This window comes from Diplotaxodon limnothrissa, linkage group LG4, assembly GCF_057381915.1.
Source record: "Diplotaxodon limnothrissa isolate DT_005_m linkage group LG4, D_limnothrissa_male_GT1.1, whole genome shotgun sequence".
Lineage (NCBI taxonomy): Eukaryota > Metazoa > Chordata > Actinopteri > Cichliformes > Cichlidae > Diplotaxodon > Diplotaxodon limnothrissa.
The window spans coordinates 19,705,089-19,731,312 of record NC_140599.1 but is presented as its reverse complement, the minus strand read 5'-3'; the positions used below and the strand labels follow the sequence as shown (position 1 = coordinate 19,731,312).

Genomic DNA, 26,224 nt, shown 5'->3' with positions numbered 1-26,224 from the left:
GCGGCGACACTTCCTCTAAAAACACTGTAAATATCCGTGAAAAGAAGAGTTGTAGCAGTTCCCTGTAGCTGTTGGGCTGGTTTGTGGCTCTGGCAGAGAATAAAGTGATGTAAAAGAAAAAAAAAAAACATTATTATTGGGTTTATTCATCAGGTAAGGACGAAAATTATTTTCGAGTTCAAATAGCTCGGTCTAATGTTGATAAACGAGCTACCGTTAGCATGGCTAACGGTGTAGTGTTTTTAACCTAACAAAACTTGTTTTCTGAGCGTACCTTTATGGAAAATATGAGATTATGTCTTATAATTCATTCATCAGAAATTGGCAAAGGAGTGGATCTTGACTGTGGGGCATTATTCTTAATTAGTAGGAAATAATGATATGATTGACCATTTAAAGGTCTTTTAATAGGCTCTGCGTTGTGTAGCGAGAAAAGCAGCATCTTGGAGTGAACAGGTGCAAATTTCTCCTTCAGGTATGAGCAGGAAACGGGCTCTGATTTCAGACGCTTTCAATCTGAAGAAGAGAAGAAATGGCACAGAACAATTTGGAGCTACTGCTGCTGAAGATGGTGGGTGTGACTCCTAAAAAATCTACAATAACGTGATCAAAAAACTCTTCATTTGAAGTTCACACTGTCATTTCTTCACTTTAAAAGGACCAGCTGACATTAAATCCAGTCTGGAGTACCTCATGACCCTATTTCCCAGAAAGCTCTTCAATGATGCACTGCCTCAAATTGTGCTGAAGCACCAGCTCTACAGCTTACACAGTGACAAGACTTTGGTGGACAAGGAGGTGGTAAGGTGGATTTTAAGTGCTAGAAATGTATGTGTAATCATTTCTGCAGATTCAGATGTGAAATACAACTCGTTGCTGTCATCGGTAACAGAATAAGATGCGTGAACGAGGAGATCTGCTGATGTTCCAGCTCGGGTTCGACGCAGAAGCCTTTGGGCTGGTTTTTACTTCTGACTACAAGGCCAAAGTGCTGGCGGGAGAGGAGGGCAAAACCACAAGAGCCACCGTGGAGAGGTTCTTGGAGAAAGTGGTGTCCGCTTGCACAGATCTGAGCTTCACGAAAGACAAAATGCTGAAGGAGTTTCTCTTCACAGACTCTGAGATAACGTATGAAAGACACCCATATATTGCATGCGTTTATTATTTAGCTTTATCATTCCCAAACCTTCTATCTTGGACATAGTTTAACATTTAACTTCCTAGATAAATAAAAAGTAAAGCAACACTGCTGACAATGACTGAAAGAGTTTGACATTTATTTAAAGGGGTAGCAGAGAATAACATTTTCTGTGGCATTAAAGCTGTTTATACCGATTTCCATAACTTTGTGCTTGGCATTATTGAATGAATGTGTAACCTCTGACTTGGCCATTCTGAAAGATAAAGATCAACTCAGAATCTGTTTTCTCCCCACACACAGGCAGCTGGTTAAGTCTGGGGTCCTGACTGTGAGGGATGCAGGCAGCTGGTGGCTTTCCATTCCCAACTCTGGCAAATTCACAAAGTACTTCATAAAAGGTTGGTGTTGAATCTCACTTGATTGAATCGTAACAGCGATTTCCTTTAGTTACGACACCCATTAATGTCTTTGTTCTCATTTTGCCGTTAGGCCGTAAAGCAGTGCTCAGCATGGTTAAGAAGTCCAAATACGGCGAAGTCTTAAAGGCAGAAATCGAGGAGCGGCGGACGAATTCACAAGTGAAATTCCATATGAAATACCACATTTATGACATTGTTGGCGCAGAGCTGGTAGAGAGGTAATACGACTGGATGCTTTTTACCTCCTTTCCTTACCTTTATCTTAGTAGGTCAGTTTAACCACCTGTTAAGGCATTAAATACAGCTGCTCTCAATCGTATTTCAGTAACTGGACTAAATTTAAGAAACTCCCAATCCGACCATCTTTGATTTCTCTGAAAAAAGTCCAGGGAGACTAGACCTGTGTCTTTCAAAACTTTTTTAGGTCAAGTATCTGGTACTATGACTTCAGCAATGTGGAATTTCAAAATAATCTCACATTCAGTTGAGCGATAATTAGCTTAAAAATTTGCTAGTATAGCTTATACAGGCCAAATTTAAAGGGCTGTAGAAAAAACAATTCAAAGACAGGAGTTTAAGTTTATAACACTTTCATGTGTTAACCTCTTATAAATGGATCACCTCATATTACATTTAATGTGTAGTTTTATTATCACGAAACTACTCTAATCAGATGAAGTTCTTTGTGATGTACCAACAAATGGCATCATCTGACATTTCCAATTTCACTTTTCTAGAAAGATTTGGTGTTTGGTGGTAACAGATCCAAAATGTATGATGGTGTTCTGCCTTTCCCAAAGGTTTCCTTTTTCCCATTTGGTCTATTTACAGGATTATTAGTCTTTATGGTCACTAATGTGTGCGTGTTACTGTCAAACAGTTTTAACAACTCTTGATCTTTAAAATTACGTCTGTCTTGAAGTGTGGTTCCTTTTCTTTAACGTCCAAAACAATCTGACTTGTTTTCCGCCTAACTCGAGTCATGTTTTCGTCTGATCCCACTGATTTTAATGAATGCTTTCTTTCTTTCCAGCATACCGACAACTTCAGGGACCCTGTTGCGATCTGTGGATTCGTGAGGCTGACGTCAGGCGCTGACGGACGATGAGAAATTTATGAACGGAATGAAAAGTGTTTATAAAAAGACTGAATGGACTAATTTAAGTATTCAAGTGCAGATTCTGTGCCAAATGTGCTACTAATGACCTATGATGACGAGACGTTGTCAAGTTTTGGTTTATCTTGTAATAAGATTTATTTACATTTCTTTGCATCACATATGAGATTCCTTGTCTACATGGAGTTTACAACCTAATGGCAATCATTGCCTCTGTGCTGAGTGTTTTCAGGAAACAAAATGCTTTGTTACAAATAAATGAGATTTCCCAACATCCTGTTTGAAACTTGAAGGTCAGTTTTCCAAAACCAAATAATGTCCCGCCTGTCAAAGCTTGAAACTGTGTCACCTTTAAGTAAAACGGATTACATCATTTTTTGTTCGCTGCTTCTCTCATGTTGTCTCTTCTGTTTTTGTGCTCAGTCAGCATCACTTGTGTGCAGCATTCATCCTTTGCCCGTACTTAACTGTATTTCAAACCCTTAGAAGGGTCAAGCTCATTAATTGTTTTGAACAGGCCCCTTTTCCTGAGAGCTTCAGACAGGATTTTTCATGTCCCACTAATAATTCCCAGGAATTGTTTTTCACTCATCTCGTCCAAAACCTCACAGTGTATGTATGGAATACAAGTGCAGGACTGAGCTTGAGATTAGAAGTTCTATTTTTAAGCTAAAAGTTGTTTTTTTCCTTCTAGGTTTTCCCCAACGTGACTGCTCCACTCTGTGTGCGTGTGTGCAGATTTGATCTTTTGACTACATTGATGTCATAGATATTATAGTTACATTGAGTCCACTTTATTTGGAAACTTCCTTGTAACCTTTTGTAAACAGTTTGGAAGTGTTTGTTAAAAGAATAACTGAACAGTGAAAACTGGGGGTTAAATTACACTGTAAAATTGCACAAAATAGTTGTGATCATATTTTGTGGAGCTCTGCTCTACCAGCTGATTGCACCGCTATGTCTGTCAACCCATCCCCACAAGAAAATATCAAACACAAAGGGGACAGTGTCTGACTCCAGTGAGCCACAAATGCACCAAAGAGGCTTTCCCCAACACAGTCCTCATTTATAGTTCTACAAAACTCCCACTGACAGGTGGATTCTCCTGTTTCAGTGCAGCTAGCCAACAATGGATAAAACCAGTTGTTGCTGTCATATGCAGTACAAGGGTAACTCCCTAGATTGCTTTTGTAGTTTTAGTATCCTTCTTTTCTTCAGAGTTATCAGTTCTGTGACTAGTTACACTCAACAAAAATATAAACGCAACACCTTTGTTACTGCTCCCATTCCCCATGGGATGGACGTAGAGACCTAAAATTCATTCCAGATACACAATATAACCATCCCTCCCAAACAAATCAGTCCAAATGTGTGGTAGTGGGCACATCTGCTATATTGAGATAATCCATCCCACCTCACAGGTGTGCCACATCAGGATGCTGATCTGACATCATGAGTAGTGCACAGGTGTACCTCAGACTGCCCACAACAAAAGGCCACCCTGGAATGTGCAGTTTTGTCTCACAGCAAAATGCCACAGATGCCACAAGCAATGAGGGAGCGTGCAATTGGCATGCTGACAGCAGGAATGTCAACCAGATCTGTCGCCCGTGCATTGAATGTTCATTTCTCAACCATAAGCCGTCACCACAGGCGTTTCAGAGAATATGGCAGCACATCCAACCGGCCTCACAACCGCAGACCTCGTGTAACCACACCAGCCCAGGACCTCCACATCCAGCAGGTTCACCTCCAAGATCGTCTGAGACCAGCCACCCAGACAGCTGCTGGAACAATTGGTTTGCACAACCAAACAATTTCTGCACAAACTGTCAGAAACCGTCTCAGGGACGCTCAACTGCATGCCCGTCGTCCTCATCGGGGTCTTGACCTGACTCCAGCTCGCCGCCGTAACAGACTTGTGTGGGCAAATGCTCACATTCGATGGCGTCTGGCACGTTGGAGAGGTGTGCGCTTCACGGATGAATCATGGTTCACATTGTTCAGGGCAGATGGCAGCTGAGAATGTCCCAGTTCTTGCATGGCCAGCATACTCACCGGACATGTCACCCATTGAGCATGTTCGGGATGTGCTTGACCGGCGTATACGACAGCGTGTACCAGTTCCCACGAATATCCAACAACCTCGCACAGCCATTGAAGTGGAGTGGACCAACATTCCACAGGCCACAATTGACAATCTGATAGACTCCATGCGACGATGTGTTGCACTGCATGAGGCAAATGGTGGTCACACCAGATACTGACCGGTTCTGGGTCCCCAGACCCCCAATAGCGCAAAAAACTGCACATTCCAGGGTGGCCTTTTGTTGTGGGCAGTCTGAGGTACACCTGTGCACTACTCATGATGTCAGATCAGCATCCTGATGTGGCACACCTGTGAGGTGGGATGGATTATCTCAATATGGCAGATGTGCCCACTACCACACATTTGGACTGATTTGTGACCACTGTTTGGGAGGGATGGTTATATTGTGTATCTGGAATGAATTTTAGGTCTCTACGTCCATCCCATGGGGAATGGGAGCAGTAACAAAGGTGTTGCGTTTATATTTTTGTTGAGTGTAGATAAAACGATGTCTGTTAGCACCAACCAAGCCTATTCTATACTTGGACAAGTTGGCATAAAACATGCTCTAAAAAACAAAACTTAAATATAATTTTACAGAAAGTGTCAAGACTTTGAGTTTCTTTTAAGAGTGGGGCTCAATACATTTAGTGCTCCACTTTCATTCTCAACTGTAACAGTTACAAATTGGTGACGAGCCCTTACCTTAACCCGAATCTAACTCAAACTTTAACCCTCAAAAAAACATTAGGGTCAGTCAAAAGGTTTACAAAATTTCTTTATATCTCTGATGGTCAAAAACTGATGATCACTGGCCCATCTACAGAGTAGAACTGCTTTAATTCTTCATTGCACAGATTCACCAAGGCACTGCAAACATTCCTCAGAGAATTTCAGCCATATTGATATGATACTTTCACACAGTTGCTGCAGATCCACGATGAGACTCTGTTACAGGAAAAATGATTCTATGTTTCTTTACCTTCTTTTAAATGTACAAAGATGCCCTTTGTCTATGGTTAGATTAGTTTAGAATTATCCTTTTAGACTTTCCCAGCAAAGACATATTGTTTTGGGACATATTGTTTTAGATTGTTTTATCTCTCACAGCTTTCTCCCAGCTCTCTGCTGACGAGACTAGCGCCACATATGGAGTTGTTTATTTTATCTGTTTATTATTTTCTTATCCTGTTCTCACTGTCTCTGTGATTTGTGCCTATAAAAATGCCAAGCCTCTGTTCATGGTCGTGAGTTGTTCTTTGCAGCTCACCCGTGCGCACGTTAAAGCATAAAAAGTAACCTTGTCTCATTGTGGCTTTATTTCTCCTGGGTTTTTTACAGAGTTTTCTCCCAACAGACTCTCATTCTACCACATTCCAAAAGTGCTCTACTCAACTGAGATCTGTGGAGGGCACTGAAGTGCAGTGAACTCACTGACATGTTTGAGAAACTACTTTGAGATGATTTGAGCTTTGTGACGAGGTGTGTTATCCTGCTGGAAGCAGTCGGAAGATGGGTATGCTGTGGTCATAAAGAAGTGGACTTGGTCAGCAACAATACTCAGGTAGACTGTGGTGTTGGTACTCGGGTGTGTGAAGAAAATTGCCCCCACACCACCAGCAGCATCAGGATCCATCCATCCATTTGATATGTACTGCTTATCTGGTTTCAGGTTGCAAGGGAAGAAGTTTAAGCAGAGTAATCTGGTTCAAACAAGTAACGTAAATCAGTTTTCTTGCTTATTCTGATTCTCCGGTTGAGCTTCAGGGAAGTCGTCTTGAGCTTATTTGTCTGTAAGGACTGTCTGGATAGATTTTGTGTTGATGAGCAGTTGAGTGTATATTAATGAAGATATTTCTGAGACAGTGTCATTAATTGATTTTTTCTAAAAGCATAATGCAAAATATATTTTTAAGTGTTATTCTTGTGGTTTAATATGTTGCCCAAAACGTACATCTAATCTTATTTTATTGCTCTAACTAATTACATCAGTGATCGGGAGAAAAATGTACATTTTTATTTACATTAAAATATGTTCGAATAATGGTGAATCTTTATTTTTTCAGTATGGTATAAATTCACAAGAATAAGTGAGTCAGCAACACTTCAGCCATTTTTGCCATTTTGGCTCAAAGGAAAACAAACAGAACCTGTTTTAGGGGAATTTCTTGGCTTTAAAAAACAAAACAAAAGAGCACAATAGCTTTTCTTCATAAAGCTAAGCGTATACAACATTCATTTCTCTCTGCTTCAGACTTCATTTACTTCATGGGAGTGAATTAACATGAACCATTAAGGCAAATAATTAATTACCAGTAAAGACGTTACTCCAAACTTCACAGGTGGTTAGTTCAAGTTCAAGCTCTTTGTTGACACGCCTGCTTCCATAGAGAGAAAGTGGCGTTTTTAACTTATAAATGCTTGATGTGGTTGAGCAGGAAACAGCAGCCGACTGTCAGCTGTGTTTTAAAGAGACAACAGATCAAAGAATTTCTTTTCGGCTAAAATACAGCATGTGTACAGTCTATTTGAAAACATTTCTACTACCAAAAATCAGTATACACTTTTAGGAAGCAATGTCTCCTAAAATTGACCTTACAACTGTATAACTGATGCACACATTGAAGGACAGAATCTGAAATACACTGTTTCAGTGAAGTCTTAGAGGAGAAGGCACTTCTTTGTCTTCTTGGTGATAGGTGGAGGGGACACGGCAATCCTGATGGCCTCATCAAACAGAGTTTTAACACCACGTTGAGTAAAAGCTGAGCACTCCAGGTACTTGACAGAACCTGAAGACAGGAAACAGAGAGCCAGATTCCAGGTTTATTACTGGAATCTGCCGTCTTCCGTGATGATTTAAAAGAAAAAGTATTAGAGATAACTGAAGCCATTACCAATCTCTTTGGACAGGGCCAGTCCATCAGGGTAGTTAATGGGAGAGATATTAGTCTTCTTCTCCTTCTTGTGCTTCTCTAAAGCGTCTTTGTCATCTCTCAGATCCATTTTGGTCCCCACGAGGATTATGGGAGTGTTCTGACAATGGTGTCTCACCTCATGAATCCACTGCAAAGAGACAATGTTTATGAGTTTAACTTCCCAGCTCGGCCTGCACCACCTTGAACACTTTATTTTATTGAAGCTGCAGCTACTTCCTATTTGCACTGTCATTCTTTTGATTTTTGGTGAATGAATCATGTGGAGCATTCCTAAATGGAGCTTGTATGTTCTCCCTGTGCTTTTGAGGGTTTCCTCCTACAACTCAAAGACATTTATGTTGGATTAAGTGGTGAATCTAATTTGGCTGTAGGTGTGGATGTGAGTTCGACTGGTTATTTGAAGGCTTTAACTCTAAATGTTACAAAATAATGCTTATTACCTGGCTACAAACATACAATGCCATACAGTTGATACATTATTTAAAAAATAAAAAACAAAAGAAGTTTCTTTTAAAGGGGGAAGACGGGAGTAAGACACCTTTGAAATCCAAAGCCAGAGCAATAGGTCAGCATTGGTACACATTAGATTATCTAAAATAACTGTGATAAAGCAATTGCCCCTAAACCTAATAACTGGTAGTGCCATCCTTGGCAGCAAGAACTGCAATCAAGCATTTGTAATAACTGCCAATGAGTACTTCACATCACTGTGGAGGAATTTTGACCCACTCTTCTCTGCCGAATTGTTTTCATTCAGCCCCACTGGAGGGTTTGCAAGCATGAAAGCCCTGTTTAAGGTTACCTAATCATCTCAGTCAGGTTGAAATCCAGACTTTGACTCCAAAATCTTAATTTTGTTTCTTTGAGCCATACAGAGGTGGACATGCTGGTGTTTTTTGGATCATCGCCCTTCTGTATAATCCAAGACCTCTTGAGTCTCAGGGCATGAACTGATGGCCAAAAATTCTTCAGGATTTTCTGGTAGAAAGCAGAATTCATGGTTCCATCAATTGCAACAAGTTGTTCAGGTCCTGAAGCAGCAAAGCAGCCCAGACCCTCATACTAGCACCACCATGTTTGACTGTTGGTATGATGGTGTTCTTATGAAATGCTGTGGGTCCAGATGCTTTTTGGCAAATGTGAGACGACCATTTGTGTTCTCAGCAGTGATTTCCACCTTGGAGATCCAGTCTGCTACTCCTGGCTGCTTGCAGTGGGCTGCTTAGTTGGCATATGTCACACTTCAGAGTACTCACACTTAGTAAAAAAAACTTTTTTATTAAGAGAAAATATGCCTAACCTAATTTTGATGGCACATTTTAAAAGTAAAAAAATGCTAAATATTTTGTCGCCCTTTTCCACTTTCTTGTCGTTTTCTGGTTTTATGAAAACTCACTACTTAATAGAAATTAACTGAGACATTATTCACTAATAAAATTAATTTGTAGTTGCGGTTTCTACTTTCCATCATGATAGAATCCTTTGGGACATATAGTTACATTTTTCCTTTGAATTTATGGTTAGGTCTTGATCCACAGCAGCTTGTGCTTGCTTTGCAGCACAGGCACAATATAAGTAAATGTCATGATATTGATATGACAGTACTGACACTGTCAGTACTTCATTAGTAAAACCTTAATAGGATGACATTGTGCAGCCACCTTTCCATAATATAGCGACTACTCACCTTATTACGGACATTTTCAAATGACGCAGGAGACACGAGGGAAAAGCAGATGAGAAAAATGTCCTGGTAAGACAAAGAAAGCAAAACAGTCAGAGCCTCAATTCTTTATATTTTGAAAATCAGTGAAAAAGCTGCCAATGTCCAACGGAAAACTTAAAGACCTTCAGAAAGCATGGAGAACTACTGCTGAAGACCACTTTTAAAAAAATCATAGGAACATCTTACTTCACTGGAAGTGAAATATAAAGAACTAAGGAGTGACTCAAATCTTTTGCACAGTAATGTAAGTGAAGTATAGCACAACATTGTGTAATCTTTCTTTTTGTGGTCGTTGTACCGTCTGTGGGTAGGAAAGGGGGCGGAGTCTGTCATAGTCTTCTTGTCCTGCTGTATCCCAAAGGTTCAGGCTCACCGGCTTCCCATCGAACAAAACATTGGCGGAGTAGTTGTCGAACCTGACAGAAGTGATGAAGCACAAATAAACCAAACCCTTCTGGCTTTATATAGACTGTCAAAATATAACTACTGAAAAAAACAACTGAAGTGGAAGTTGATATCTTATCTGCCTTATTGTAGACTTTTATGGCGTCTGCTCTCTTAAATTTCACTCACTGGGAAGCTTGTTTATCAATGACTTCATGCCACAGTTACAGTAACAGCTAAGATCAGAATGAGATAGGCTGAAGGGTTTCCTCATAACATCCTGTAACATGTATTTCTGGTCTAGTTACAGTCCACTGCTGTGATTGTAAGCTCCTCTGCAAGCCAAATTTTCATATGCACTGATTTTAAAGGAGGGTGGAGCCTGATCACTGTTTGCTAATCTTGCTTTAATAAATAAATAAATACTCACTGCACTGCAAAGTGAGATACTCACACTGTGGGGATGTACTCTCCAGGAAAGGCTTTGGTGGTGTAGTTGATGAGCAGACAGGTCTTACCTACTTCTCTGTAGGTGAGAAGAAGCTGGATTAGCATTTACTGAGAGAAGGCAAAAAAACAACAACAATGCTGTGTCTGAACTGATGGACAATCAACTTTGTTACACTGGACTCAGGTTGCCAAAACTATTTAGGCAGGCACACAGCCCCTCCCCTCACTGGCAGCTGAACATATGAACAGTAGCTGACATCCACATTACTGAACAACACTTATCACAACACGACAGTTATCAGAAGTATCTGGTACACATGTGAATGCTAGCTGTTTAACTATCAGTAAATGTTAGCATTAAAGTAGCAGCTATAGCTAATCATAACACAGTAACTTTAATGTGGGAGCAGATGTTATCAGTTGTGTTATACAGTTATTTTAATAAACAGTGTTAATATAACAACATAACACAGTTATAGTAATGTGCAAAAGTCCTGAGTAATCATTTCTTTATAGTTTGAAATGAATATGGGATGTAGCAACAGTTTACTGAAACATGCACAAATGTACAAGCCCAAAAGCCAATATTTGATGACCTGAACCTGTTGCGACTGATTTAAAGTCCAGTTCTTGTGTAAATTACTGACAGCCACCATGCGAAAAAGATTATGTCTGATGCGGCTTTGACAAACAGTAACTGATCAGCTGAAGGGCCAGACCCATCTCCTTGCTGGATTTGTTTTTTCTGTCTTAAGGCCATGACTTTCAGATATTTTTCATCTGTTGTAGACAGTGTGGTTTTTTGCCTTTATTTGTTCTCCCCTTTTCCAGTTTCCCACCTGTCTCAGGATAAGAAAAATCTTTCTTTTCTGAATTGCCTTGAAAGCCAGATATGAAGAATATAAATAAAAACTTGTCACCAGAAGCATGGCAGCCAAAAAGTAGTGATGTTTTTTTGTCTTTCTTGCACTACAACAGAAAACTTTAGTAGTAGCATGACAATCCTAAATATCTAGCTAATGTAATGAAAATGGACTGACTCTTCACTGCCTCTGAGCACTCAAAGCCTTGTTCACTCATTCATACAAACACCTTTTTCTGTGCTTTCAGTGTAACATTTACACTCAGGTGGACACATCGGAGAGCAACTTGGATTTTATATCTGGCCTAAGGGCATTTGCACACAAACTGGAGCACCCGGGGTTAACCCAGCAACCTCCCAATCAGTCGGTGACCTGCTCTACCTGCTCTGAGCCACAGCCATCACATTTTACAGGTAAAAACTAGGTGTAAAAAATAAAATAAAGTTATATTGAGTAAGTGAACTCACCCATCTCCGACGACGACACACTTAATGGTCTGCATTGCGCTGCAGCAACTGGAGGAATGCTGTCAGCCCAGGAGCTTATTTCTTATCATGCTTCTTTGCGTTTACCTTGAAAGTCGGATGCTGGCGCTGGGGCTGGGCGTGTCGTCAGTGTTACAGTCAAAGCTAGGAAAACAGGTTTTTTGCTCCATGGTAAGGTGGAGCCCTCCATCCATCCATATATATATATATATATATATATATATATATATATATATATATATATATATATATATATATATATATATATATATATATATATATATATAACTCAATATCTTTAATGATTTTGCCCATTGAGATCTGATTTGTTTTTAAAGTGTTCCTTTATTTTTTATTTTTTTAGCAGTTAATACAAATGTGTATGTGTGTAAACCAATACTCATATAATAATAGTTGTTGTTCTGATTTGGTGCCGTATAAATAAAATTGAATTGACTTGAATATAGTTTATGAATTTTACACTTAAAGACAGTACAGCGAGCAGCTAGACACAAATACTGACAGCTTACTTTAATTAATACATTTGACTAGTATAATCAAATGTTTAATCCCAACTCACCAAAAGCCCAGCAACCTAAAACTATAGGTGTCATTTTTTATTTTATTTACACTACTATAAATTATGTTTGTTATCGAGACCTAGATATTTCGCTAGAGTCACGAAAAAAAAGGCGTGAAACAAACTAACATTAAGTGAACTCACCCGCCTCAGACAGCAACACTTTTAATGCTCTGCATTGCGCTGCAGGAGCTGCCATCCTCACCTGTCACCCCAATCCTCTCCACTTCCTCCTTCACTACATCCGTGGATCTTCTCTGTAGTCTTTCTCTTTTTTCCTGCCAGACAGCTCCATATTTGACATCCTTTGACTTCTTGGACTTTCCGAGTAGCAAATCTGACTTAAGGGGGAAATTCCTGTTGAAATTCCAACTCGGAGCTCCAGATATCTTCATAACTATAACTTGAGATAATATTATCTAGCATTTAACATGAGCTTACTCATAAATTATGAAGCACAACAGCAGCCACCACATCTGAGATATTTAAAAAAGCCAATATGAGTGGACGGGTCGATAGTGTGACAGGATTGAAACTTAAATGTGTTTTTCTACTCTAAATTCAACATTTTGCTGCTGTTTCATCAAACAGTAACCATGCCAGTGCAGACATACTCATCTCGCCCTCACACACACACACACACACACACACACACACACACACACACGCACACATCACTCCTCATCCTCCTCCCTGCTCTGCTGTTTTGTTGTTGTCACGTGACTAAGCTGCCTCAAGCAGACACAAGCTTGCTGCAGTGCATGAGAAATGGAGATATTCTATGGCTAGTAGTGAAAATGATGTTTCATCAACACAAGCACACTTTCCAGGTAAGCACATTTAAATTCCAGGTCTTCAAGAATGTTTCAATTTTATTTGTCACATACACAGTTATAGAAGTATATCGTACAGTGAAGTGCTCAGACTGACTGTACAAGTAAAGAGGAAGACATAATAAAGATGAATTCAAATAACTTTTTGAATAATAGCTATCTAATATAAATAACTAGAAGGGCAACCACGGTCTAGGGGTGAGTACTGGGTAGCTGAGTAACTTGTGGGGTGGGGCAGCCAACAAGTGTTCCCATCAAGCAACCAAGTATTAGTGACAGTGTATTGGTATAACTGTTACATGGAAACATGGAAACTGTTATGGAAGGACAGAAATACATTGTTTTTGTGCATGTGTACTGGTGTTTTTCTTGTATTTCTTCAGCCACCCTCACCAGTAGCAGTCACGTTCCCCTGTAACAGTTCCAGTGAAGGAAGTCTTAGAGGACAGAGCATTTATTTGCCTTCTTTTTGATGGGTGAAGGGCACAGGACAGCCCGAACGACTTCATCAAACACAGTTTTAACGCCACGTTGCGTCAGGGCTGAGCACTCCAGGTACTGGACAGAACCTAAGGACGGGAAAAAGAAGGCAGCTGGTTTATTACTGGAATCTGCTGTCTTCCATGAATTATAATTAACCATTTAAAAAAGTATCAGAGATAACTGAAGCCATTACCAATCTCTTTGGACAGGGCCACTCCTTGAGAATAAGTAATTGGAGAGATTTTATTCTTCTTCAGCTTCTCCAGGGTGTCCTTGTCATCTCTCAGGTCCAGTTTGGTGCCTACGAGGATTATGGGAGTGTTGGGACAATGGTGTCTCACCTCATGGCACCACTACACAGAGATAACATTTACAATTTAGGGATATAATGTTTTAGATCGTTCAGTGTTATCTTGAACACTTTATTTTATCAGTGCTGCAACTAATTGCCATTTGCATGAGAAGCCTGCTAAAGATGCAAACCAAGAATCCCAGCTGTGCACAAAAACTAGAATAACCAGATTTTCCAATATTTCCAGTCTTTGTTATCTTATAACTTCTGTAAAGATCTCTCAAAACTATCTCTGAAAATGTAATTCAGTAAACACTTTTTGATGGAACTGCAAATAAACAATGCACCATTTTGCCCCAAATCCTGATCCAGTAAAACTCTTGGCTATAAGGGGGAAACCTCTGCGCAGCCAAACACACCTAGAGTAGGGGTGTGACTTGTGCCATCAGCCAGTGACATTTGCCCACTTGGTGATATGAGTGACTTTTCTGTCTGCTGTTTGGATTGTGACTAATTGACGGTTTCTTGTAAACCTAGTGGAAGTCCTTTTTTGGGGGGGGTAAATATTTATCTATTTGGTTCATTACTACGCTACAATAATTCAAAGAATAGGCAAAGTTTGACATCTTCAAGTTCAAAATTTATAGAAAACAAACAAAACTTGGTCTTGTTTGGTGTTGGTCTCTTACACCCTTTCCAATGGAAAGTGGTTATACCGCACATGGTGTTAAACTTAAGTGGGAAACAAGTGTGACACACTGACAAATGTGTCTAATATCAAGCTAAATAATATGTAGACCAGGTCCTCTGCCAGATCTCCCAACACACCCTCACACATTGGGTAAGAATTTGATGACAAATTCTTAAGCATAAGAATTTGCTTAAGTTTATCTTAAGATAAACATTTGTCAGCTGTCTCCACTTTCCTGTGTTCCTTTCATTTTATGACAAGTTGGAATCTGTACTATAATTACCTACACAACTTCCTGTTAGTTACAACTTTACTTTCCATCATATTAGGATCTTTCAGGAACTGTAGCTGCATTTTCCCAATGAGCTTATTGATTAGTTTTCCATCTACAATTGCTTGTGCCTGTTTGGCAGCACAGGCATGAAATGAATGAACAACATGATGTCGACTACTCACCTTATGACGAACGTTTTCATACGAGGCAGGCATCACGAGTGAAAAGCAGATGAGAAACACATTCTGGTAAGACAGAAATACCGAAGTAATCACTGCCTGTAACAACCACTTCCTGTTAAGAAGGGTTTTTGAGTTTTATGCCAAATCTTTAGCTAATAGCTCTTTGGAAATCACCTTGTTTGTGCAGAAATACTTTTTTAAATGTCTGTTAAATTGTTACGTTTGAGATTTTTAGTCAATTCAACTAAAGAAATGGGAATAAATAATGTTTTTGCAACAGGTTTATAGTAACAAAGTGCTGGAAAACACAATTAAAAATCTGTCGACATAACAGTGGTTCATCCCTCAGCTTAAGTTCGTTTTTATACATGATTTTTAAATGGGTTAATTAAATAAGTAAATAAACACTGTAGAACTATTGCTCAAGAAGACTTAGAAGTGAGATATCAGGAAATGAGGGGAGACTTTTGCACAATAATGTAAGTGAACTATAGCACAACATTGAGTGATTGCTGACAATCAGAACGTAATCATGTTTTTGTTGTGGTTGTTGTACCGTCTCTGGGTAGGAAAGGGGGCGGAGTCTGTCGTAGTCTTCTTGTCCTGCTGTATCCCAAAGGCCCAGGTTCACTGACTTCCCATCCACCATAACATTGGTGGAGTAGTTGTCGAACCTGATAGAAAATGAAGTGCGTAGAAGCTAAACCTTCAGGCTTAATATAAACTGGTAAAACATTACCTCTACTAAAATAAAAAAACAGGAGAACAAGGGAAATCGATTGATTTATTGTTTCATTATTCCACTCCTATGATTCTAAAATCCTCTGCAAGGCTAATTTTAATATAAAAAATTCACACGATGTCAAGCGATGCCAAGCATGATTGTGTAAGGATTGTGCAGGAGGATGAAAAACCAATTACTGACTTACACAGAGGGGATTTCCTCTCCGGGAAAGGCATTGGTGGTGTAGCCGATGAGCAGACAGGTCTTACCCACTGCTCTGGAATGAAGAAGAGGCTGGATTAGCATTTATTGAAAGAAGGCAAAAAACTCACCAAAAGTTGTTACTGTTCATCTGGACGTAGCGTTTTCAGCGGGAGAAACGTTTCGTCACTCATCCAAGTGACTTCTTCAGTCTTTTATACGTTTTCCCCAAGCTTATAAACACTCTGTGAATGGCCACTGATCAATGATCATGTAGTTAGTTAGGATTATGTGTTAACTAATTATTTCCACAATAATTAGTTAAATAAAATAAATAAATAAATAAATAAAACAAATAATTAACCACAATTCAGTGGGTTCCACACTGAACTTAGAGGAAAGAAAAGTATTGATCCTATTGCGCTAGTATCAGTCCAATACCAATAACAGAGTAGGTATCGATATTATCGATGTATGTCTTTCTAATCTTTCGCTGAGTGAAGTTAGCTCTTTCTTTTCTTCCTGTGAAATACAACAGCTGGACCTTTAACTAGCAACACACTTTGAGTCAAACTGCACATAAAAAGTTTGTGTGTTTGCTGATGTTTGCTGAGCTGATAGAAACGTTGCATTTGAAATGATCTGCTAAATAAGAAAAATATTACTCCCTTTATGCTCTCTCGTCTTCTGTAGGGCTAGTTAGATGCTGAAGTAACTAACGGACATTAAAAAGCAAAAAACTTCGGCTCCCGACTTCACCACTTCACACGGGTTTGCCTTATATTCATCTCATTTTATGCGACATTCCGTGGTGATTAATTGCCTTTAATGTGTCAGCATCGAGTTTGAAATTGCAGCATCGCTAACCACCTGTAAAATATCGATATTAACTACTTATATGAAATGAACTCACCCGTCTCCAACGACAACACACTTAATGGGTTGCATTGTGCTGTAGCAGCTGGAGAAATGCTGTTAGCCCGGGAGCCAGCCAACAACAGCTCATTCTCATCATGCTGCCTTGCTTTAACCTTGAAAGTTGGATGCTGGTGCTGCGCTGGGAATGTCGTCCGCGTTCCAGTGCTCGGAAAACAGGTTTTTTTTTTGCACCATGGTGGAGGCCTCCGCCTATCAGGAGCTACGACAAAGCAAAGCATGTTTTTCGTTGTTGTTGCTGTTGTAACATATTCCTGGATAGAGCCCGCTCGATCATAAGTACACATCAGGTGGTACTAGAGACTTCAAGTATTACAGTTTTGTTATATACTGTTTGCACGCACTGTTGTCACCTCGAGTCACAAGTCGGGATTGGTGGGACTTCTCCCACTTTCTTCCTTCGTCTGTTTCCTTTAAAGGTCTCCATCTGTCCCCACACCTTGCATCCTCTCCTGTCACCCCAACCGTCTGCATGTCCTGCTTCGCTACATCTACGGATCTTCTCTGTGGTCTTCCTCTTTTCCTCCTGCCAGACAGCTCCATATTCAGCATCCTTTGACTTCTCGGACTTTCCAAGTGGAAAATCCGAATTTAAAGAGAATTCCAGTTGAAACTCCCTTTTGGAGGAGCTCCAGATAACGTCATAACTTTTAATGCGAGTTGACTCATAAACTTCCTGGATATATTCCCATATTTCACGGGCTGCTCCGGAAGTAGCAGCAGCAACCGCTTCTGAGGTTTAAAAAATTTGCCGCGCTTGTATTGTTTTTGTTTCAACTGTGTAACAGTGTTATTATTCCTCCGATAAGGCAAGTCTCTTAATGAACCTTTCGGGCTTTCGTCCTCAACCGTGATGTAGTTATTATTATTTTAACTTTATGTAATGAAGAACATGAAGGAAAAGTGCACCTAAAAGATTAACTCCACACTTACAGTCATATGCTCATACAAGATTTTATTGGCTTTTTTTTTAAGTGAGGTAATTGAAAACGGATATTCCTGGTGTCAGATTAACAAAGTGAGTCAGTCTAACTTCTGTGTAAACAGGTTATGGCACATGAAAAGTGGAGGCAACAAAACTTCACAGATGGTTACTTCAAGCTCTTTGTTGACAGCAAGGTGACACGACTGCCTTCATAAAGACAAACTGAAGTTTGTTAGGTGCTAAATATGGTGGAGCTGAATGAACAGCAGCAGGCGGTCAGGTGTGTGTTAAACCTTTGAGATGACAGAGCAAAGGTTTTGAAGTTTTTTTACTTGTAAAAGCTTGAAATACACACACACATATAGTCAAAACTTTCAAAAAATTTTCAGAAGAATACAAACGATTCTTTGGTCAGTTCCAACTTAAAAAAGTGTGTACCTTTATTAAATAAAATCTCAACAAACTACATTGTATCATATACTTTCTTTTGCATATACAGGGAGTGCAGAATTATTAGGCAAATGAGTATTTTGTCCACATCATCCTCTTCATGCATGTTGTCTTACTCCAAGCTGTATAGGCTCCAAAGCCTACTACCAATTAAGCATATTAGGTGATGTGCATCTCTGTAATGAGAAGGGGTGTGGTCTAATGACATCAACACCCTATATCAGGTGTGCATAATTATTAGGCAACGTCCTTTCCTTTAGCAAAATGGGTCAAAAGAAGGACTTGACAGGCTCAGAAAAGTCAAAAATAGTGAGATATCTTGCAGAGGGATGCAGCAGTCTCAAAATTGCAAAGCTTCTGAAGCGTGATCATCGAACAATCAAGCGTTTCATTCAAAATAGTCAACAGGGTCGCAAGAAGCGTGTGGAAAAACCAAGGTGCAAAATAACTGCCCATGAACTGAGAAAAGTCAAGCGTGCAGCTGCCAAGATGCCACTTGCCACCAGTTTGGCCATATTTCAGAGCTGCAACATCACTGGAGTGCCCAAAAGCACAAGGTGTGCAATACTCAGAGACATGGCCAAGGTAAGAAAGGCTGAAAGACGACCACCACTGAACAAGACACACAAGCTGAAACGTCAAGACTGGGCCAAGAAATATCTCAAGACTGGTTTTTCTAAGGTTTTATGGACTGATGAAATGAGAGTGAGTCTTGATGGGCCAGATGGATGGGCCCGTGGCTGGATTGGTAAAGGGCAGAGAGCTCCAGTCCGACTCAGACGCCAGCAAGGTGGAGGTGGAGTACTGGTTTGGGCTGGTATCATCAAAGATGAGCTTGTGGGGCCTTTTCGGGTTGAGGATGGAGTCAAGCTCAACTCCCAGTCCTACTGCCAGTTTCTGGAAGACACCTTCTTCAAGCAGTGGTACAGGAAGAAGTCTGCATCCTTCAAGAAAAACATGATTTTCATGCAGGACAATGCTCCATCACACGCGTCCAAGTACTCCACAGCGTGGCTGGCAAGAAAGGGTATAAAAGAACAAAAACTAATGACATGGCCTCCTTGTTCACCTGATCTGAACCCCATTGAGAACCTGTGGTCCATCATCAAATGTGAGATTTACAAGGAGGGACAACAGTACACCTCTCTGAACAGTGTCTGGGAGGCTGTGGTTGCTGCTGCACGCAATGTTGATGGTGAACAGATCAAAACACTGACAGAATCCATGGATGGCAGGCTTTTGAGTGTCCTTGCAAAGAAAGGTGGCTATATTGGTCGCTGATTTGTTTTTGTTTTGTTTTTGAATGTCAGAAATGTATATTTGTGAATGTGGAGATGTTATATTGGTTTCACTGGTAAAAATAAATAATTGAAATGGGTATATATTTGTTTTTTGTTAAGTTGCCTAATAATTATGCACAGTAATAGTCACCTGCACACACAGATATCCCCCTAAAATAGCTAAAACTAAAAACAAACTAAAAACTACTTCCAAAACATTCAGCTTTGATATTAATGAGTTTTTTGGGTTCATTGAGAACATGGTTGTTGTTCAATAATAAAATTATTCCTCAAAAATACAACTTGCCTAATAATTCTGCACTCCCTGTAGACTCTTGGTGTGGATTTGAATGGTTGCCTCCAAGTTAGATAAAGTTCCTTCCATATATTTTCTGTCACTTGTCCAGACCTCCCACCCCAAAGCTACCTCCTCAGGCTTATCTGTGGGGAACACCTAGGCATTTTCAAGCCGGCCAAGAAATGCAATCTCTTCAGTGTGTCCTGGATCTACTCCAAGGAAGTACATCCCTGGAAGACTTTGTCCACGAGGCACCCTGGAGGCATCTTAGTCAGGTTGCCTTAACTACCTCAGTTGACTCCTTTTGATGTAGAGGAGTGGCAGCTTTACTCTGAGTCACTCCCAAACGACTAAACTCTGCACACTATCTCTAAGGGTGAGGCTAGCCTTCAAAGAAAGCTCATTTCTGCTGCTAAAATCTGAAATCTCATTCTTTCAGTCACTACGCAAGCTTGTGACGATAGGTGAAGGCAGGGACACAGAATAGTAAATCAGCAGCTTTGCTTTCATGCTCAGCTCTCTTCACTACAACAGACAGGTACAGTGTCCATATCTGCAGACGCTTCACCCATTATGTGACATTTCCAAAATTTCCACTCTTTAACATGTCAGGATCCTTCAGGCAATATTACTGTATTTTTCTATTATTTATCAGGTTTCCATCTACAGAACAGGCATAAAATGAGTAAACATCATGGTACTGACACTGAGAGCTGGACTAGTAAAACCTAAACAAGCTAACCCCATAAAAAAATCTTTCCATAATACAGCCACTGCTCACCTTATGACGGACGTTTTCATACGAGGTACAACACACAAGCGAAAAGCAGATAAGAAAAATGTCCTGGTAAGACAAAGAAACAAAGCAGTCAGAACCTAATCTCTTTGTATTTTGCAAAAAAATTGGTGCAGCAATTTATTTAAATGTGCATGCATACACTTGTGGAGTTTACATACTCTGATTATGAACATGACTGTCATGGTAATTTGGGGCTTTTAGTATTTCTTGGAACTGTTATTTTCCAAAGTGGAATGACTGTACAGCATACGTCTTTGGATACTGGCTGTCTTTTCTTATATTCCCCATCAAGGGGATCCCACACTGCTTTAATAATGTTCTGTCAGGAAAGGTTTCTTGACAATCGCCCTTTAACTGAGGTAATTTCTGATGAGGCATTGGTGAATGGCCGATGGATCATCCCTTGAGTTAGGTGCCTTTTTTTATTCCTGAATGATTCACGAGTCAGTGTTAAATGGCTTAAGATATAGCCAAACTACAAAAAAAGAAACATTTCTCTAAAGAAATGAGGCAAGGCTCAAGTACGGTTCGAGCCCCGGCTTGGACAGTCTCGGTCGTTGTGTCCTTGGGCAAGACACTTCACCTGTTGCCTACTGGTGGTGGTCAGAGGGCCCGGTGGCGCCAGTGTCTGGCAGCCTCGCCTCTGTCAGGGTGGCTGTGGCTACAATGTAGCTTGGCATCACCAGTGTGTGAATGTGTGTGTGAATAGGTGGATGACTGGATATGTAAAGCGCTTTGGGGTCCTTAGGGACTAGTAAAGCGCTATATAAATACAGACCAGTTTTACTGTAAGTGAACTTTAACACAGCATTGTGATCTTTTTTTTGTATGTGATCTTTTTTTTGTACCGTCTGTGAGTAAGAAAGTGGGCGAAGTTTGTCATAGTCTGCTTGTCCTGCCGTATCCCAGAGAGCCAGGGTCACTGGGTTCCCATCCACCATAACATTGGAAGAGTAGTGGTCGAACCTGACAGAAGTGATGAAGTGTGAATGAGCTAAACTTAGTTTAATATAAACTGTTAAAACATTACCTCTACTAAAATTTAAAAAACAAAAGAGACACAGAACCTAAATGGAAATCAACCTTTCCTCTTATTTATTTTGCCCTTTAGCGGCTTCTGCTCTCTCTAAAGAAATATTCACTCATTTTTTAAATCTAACTGAACCAAAAGCCTGTGTATCATCCCACAGTTACAGTAATGAGGATGCACTTTCCACAGCTGGAACAGAATCAGATTAGGTGGAGTTTCCTCATAACTTTCTGTAACACATATTTTTCTTGGCTAGTTACACTCTCGACCTGTCCAGGATGTACCCCACCTCTTGACCTATGACAGCTGGGATTGGCTCCAGCCCTAATAAGGATAAACAGAAGTGGATGGATGGATAGTTAGAGTGAACTGCTGTGATTGTTGCCTCTTCCACAAGCCAAGCTCTCACATTATATGATTCTGCAACATGATCCCAGCTTGATCATGAAGTGAAGAGGATGATTGATTACTGACTGCTATTTTTGCATAAATAAATAAATGTTCACTGCACTGCACTTTTGGATACTCACACCGAGGGGATTTCCTCTCCCGGAAAGGCATTGGTGGTGTAGCTGGTGAGCAGACAGGTCTTACCCACTCCTCTGTAAGGGAGAAGAGGCTGGATTAGCATTTATTGGGGAAAGGAAAAAAAAAAACCAATCATAGGTATGAACTGAGGAGACTGCACCTTTTGCATGGCTGGGGTCAGGTCAGTACCAGTTGTGTTACTTTTCTAAATCCCTGATCGATCTAATCATTTGGAATGTGCAATGCCTTGAAACAGTATTTGTACACCCTGAACTTTTCCACAATTTGCCATGTTACAATGACAAAATGAAAGGGATTTTATGTGATATACCAGCAAAAAGTAGTGCGAAATTGCTTTCATAGTATTCTACATAATATTGTACATTTAAAAATATCTTAATCTAACATACAATGTGTCATAATAGAATTTTCCATTCTGAAAACACCATCACCAAAACAAAGGAATCCATCAGACATAGTACTACACGTTGCTGTGTTTGTGTCTACAAAGTGTTACTACATGAGACAACCTAGAAAATAATGTAAAAACCACAACAGCATAAAATGCTGTCGATTTAAAAACTAATAAATAAATAAATATTCCTCTATATTCTCAAGAAAACTTCCTGCTTTGATTATTTTTCTGCTGATGCTTCTCCTCCTTTATTAAGTTAAACTGTAGTTTTTCCCCTGAAACAGCGCTGCTTAGTGGCTTCATGAAAGCTGAGATGGAACGGGATCAGGTGTTCCCAGCACTGTCGTCTATCGCTTTCCCTTTCAGTACTGAGTGAAGCACTTTTGAAAGTGAAAGTCAGTTTGTGGATTTAACGTTTGAGCACACTGTTTGGAGATGCAGTGCTAAAAATCAGAGGCTGGGATGCTGAAAATAAAAATGGTGGATCAGAAATTGTTTAGCATATTTATTATTTTTTTTGTTCCAAAAAATAAAAATAAAATAAAATAAATAAAAGATATAGCATCCAAAATTGTAGCCTCCCCCCTATCAAGTTTGAAATTATGATATCATGAAAACACCAAACCTTTAGCTAATGTTATATTTAAAGGTAAAAATCAGGTTTAAAACATGAACTAATACCGATTAAATAAACGTACGACAACGCATTTAACGGTAGCCCGAGAGCCAGCTAATCCCAGATCGATGCTCATCATGCTGCTTTCCTTTTAACCGGATGGTCGGAGCGATCAGCACTCATCAAGTCGAGGTCAAGCCAGACGCACCTTGAATTTTCCTGCTCCTCTATTCTTAATATTACGGTACTGGTGCCGTCCAGAAATCCAGAAACCCACTGAAAGACGTCTTTATCCTGTAGCTTTGAATCAGTTTTCATTTTATTTGCAAAAATAAACCTTTACCTTGTGATTAATAAGTAATACAAGTTATTATAATAACGTATTAGACATACATGACAAATTATAAAGCTGTTTTAACAGGATATTTAATATTGCGACATTGAAGAAATATTTCAGTAAATTTTCATTCACGTCTCCCAGCTCACAGTTAAGTGTCATATAACTAAAATAAAACAACACAAAAATAAAAGTCCGTAAATACTCCATCTAATCCATTTATATACAGTATTATTGTATTGCTTCCATAATATTGCACATTTAGAAACATTGTAGTGTTGCATATAATTTGTTATAATGTTATATAATTTTCCATAATCAATAATTCTAATTAAACATTTGTAATTTATATTCTAGGGTCTTACACGTTGAGACAACAGTTGGTGTGGATTGGATCTATATATATGGAATTGAATTGAATAGTTCTGGTGATGTATTAGTTTCACTGGACTGCTATTCAGGTTTACCCCAATGACTCTAGAGTACTGTACAGTCATTGGTTTACCATGACTCTACATGTGGCGAGTCTTACCTCATATCTGTACAGTTTTAGAAAAAATTAAAAAAATTAAAAAAAGCAAAGTTCACTCATATTACATTATCATATGTATAATACTCTCAAATTTATTACTTTTAGAGATGATTGAACAAATCCACTATTCCAGTTAATGGCACCTCAGAGAACTGTATATGGCTTGATAAAATAAATAACTAAAAACAGGAAAAGTCCACTCAAATTACATAGTAATATGTGTAATACTACCAGTTGTGAACTGTAATTACAGTAGTTTTCTTTATAAAAGAATAATTTCAACAGATACCTACAAGAATAATAATAATAATGATGATGATGATGCACTGGACCAATTCTGCAAAAAAATTACCTTTCCACATTCATAATTTTGCATTTTTTTTGACGTCCTCACTGGACTTTTTACTTTTCCCCAGAATCTCCATGATTTTTCATTTTAGATTACTTTAAATAAAAACATTTGATTAAATGAAAAGTTATACAGTATGAGAAGATATATCTTAACTATAGTTACCTGTGCTGGTTAGAGTTAGTGTCAGCTTTCATGGGAATAGAGTGAAAGCTTTGTGTCACAATGTAAGGAACTGCAGGAATTATTGTTTTGATTGGGTTTTTATCAATATCATCAAATACAACCCCAATTCCAAAAACTATGAGAAGCTCTGAAACGCAATTAAAAAGAATGCAATTACCCGCAGGCTTTTAAAAACACTTTTTAATTCAAAATAGAGCAGAGAAAGAAAAAGATAAAATAATTTCCAAACGCATCGCTGAAAAAATAGGAGTAGTTTAAAAAAAAAGCATTAAAATCGCTTTATAATTTATTGCGTATTTATTTATTTATTGCGTATGTATAATTTATTGTATTTATGTAACAGAACCTGTTACTTCCACAAATAAAATGAAAAAACAATTTAAAAGTTGCAGGATAAAGACTTCGTGCTGTTCTTTCTCAGAGTATCTGGATCAATCGGTACTCGTATATACCGAACTTCACGGCAACTTCTTAGACGACAAAAGAACAAAACAAAAACACTTAAAAACACTGGTGTGGATTCTGAAGCCGGGATTGTTGGGAAGCGTCCGACTTTCTTTTTCTTCTTTCCCTTTAGGGGTCGCCGTCGCTCTGCACCTCTTCTGTATCTCCCTCTGTCAACCCAACCCTCCAAACCAGTTCAAATTTTTTGCTTTTCCGACTTTCCGAGTGGGGAGTCCGACTTGAAGGAGAATTCCAGATTAAAATTCCGACTCGCGATTCGGGATAATTTCTTAACTTTAACTGGATCACTTTATTTAGCAGTTTAACCCGATGTTATTCAGAAGATCCCTCCCTACATTCCCACGCCTTCGTGGGTTGTTCTGGAAGCTATGAAGCAAAACAGCTGTCACCACTCCTAAGGGAAAATAAAAAAAATAAAACAAAATAAAAATGAAGTTAGCCTGCACCACCAGCAGATGGTGCATCCGGTGCCCTGGGGCCAGACGCCCAGACAAACTCTGGGCATGTGAAACATCCTAAAAACAAACCATATATGCAGCTGAAACAATGTATTATAATGTAATACATGTTTATCTTGGTTCTTTAAAAGAAATAACACGCTGAATGAGGAAATGACGTAATTTGTGCATTCCTATTCATTTCTTTGGACTTTCGCGTCAGGCAAAATAGGATTTGAAAGATCTCTCGGGCTTTTTCTTGGTAATTTACTCTAAAATTCGAATACGTTTATTGATGCAGTAAAACAATATTGTGGTTTAATCGGTTTGAATCCATGTGAGTTTTTACACACGCAACATAAACTTAATGGGTGGCATTTTTGTCAAATAATCAAAAGATTCAGGCTCATCCAAGCAAAGTAATTACATCAGTTGTTGCTGAATTTAATCGGTATGACTGTGAAGGTTTTATTAATGTTCAAAATAGCTAATTTCTTACTTTATGACCTGATGTTTGCGTCTTGTATTTGTTTACTCTAGTCAGAGCTTCCTTCTCATGCATCCCTTGCCAGTTTGCTTGTTGCCTGGTTTTAACCAAGTAATTTTTGGTCATTATTCTTTTGATACAGGTGGTCTATTAATAGGGTTTTCTGGCTTTGCTCATCTGTACTCTACATTTACAACTTTATATAATTTTTTTTTAATATCTTTTATCATTTAATAAACACAAATAATTAAAAACTAAACTTTCCCAATGGGAAACTTTTT

At 39.2% G+C, this 26,224-nt stretch overlaps 3 protein-coding genes across 4 annotated transcripts; 1 reads left to right on the top strand and 2 right to left on the bottom strand.

Moving 5' to 3' along the window:
• Positions 1-42: 42 nt before the first annotated feature.
• LOC146633665 (winged helix repair factor 1-like) lies at positions 43-3,036 on the top strand. Its single transcript, XM_085352405.1, has 7 exons — positions 43-153; positions 476-571; positions 659-801; positions 893-1,128; positions 1,442-1,539; positions 1,631-1,778; positions 2,594-3,036. Exons 2-7 carry the CDS (start codon positions 478-480, stop codon positions 2,637-2,639), a joined length of 765 nt encoding a protein of 254 aa, XP_085208531.1. The 5' UTR covers positions 43-153; positions 476-477; the 3' UTR covers positions 2,640-3,036.
• Positions 3,037-7,427: 4,391 nt separating this feature from the next.
• LOC146633664 (ras-related C3 botulinum toxin substrate 1-like) lies at positions 7,428-11,630 on the bottom strand. Of its 2 annotated transcripts, none has more exons than XM_085352403.1 (6): positions 11,596-11,630; positions 10,270-10,341; positions 9,730-9,847; positions 9,393-9,455; positions 7,652-7,832; positions 7,428-7,558 (listed from the first exon to the last, which is right to left on the bottom strand). In XM_085352403.1, exons 1-6 carry the CDS (start codon positions 11,628-11,630, stop codon positions 7,428-7,430), a joined length of 600 nt encoding a protein of 199 aa, XP_085208529.1. The 2 variants fall into 2 exon arrangements, with proteins under 2 accessions (XP_085208529.1, XP_085208530.1); XM_085352404.1 differs by having other exon boundaries at positions 7,664-7,832.
• A 1,834-nt stretch (positions 11,631-13,464) lies between these two features.
• Positions 13,465-16,821, bottom strand: LOC146633663 (ras-related C3 botulinum toxin substrate 1-like). The gene is made up of 6 exons (XM_085352402.1): positions 16,787-16,821; positions 15,878-15,949; positions 15,505-15,622; positions 14,949-15,011; positions 13,703-13,862; positions 13,465-13,595 (listed from the first exon to the last, which is right to left on the bottom strand). The coding sequence occupies exons 1-6, from the start codon at positions 16,819-16,821 to the stop codon at positions 13,465-13,467; spliced, it is 579 nt and encodes a 192-aa protein (XP_085208528.1).
• Positions 16,822-26,224: the final 9,403 nt, after the last annotated feature.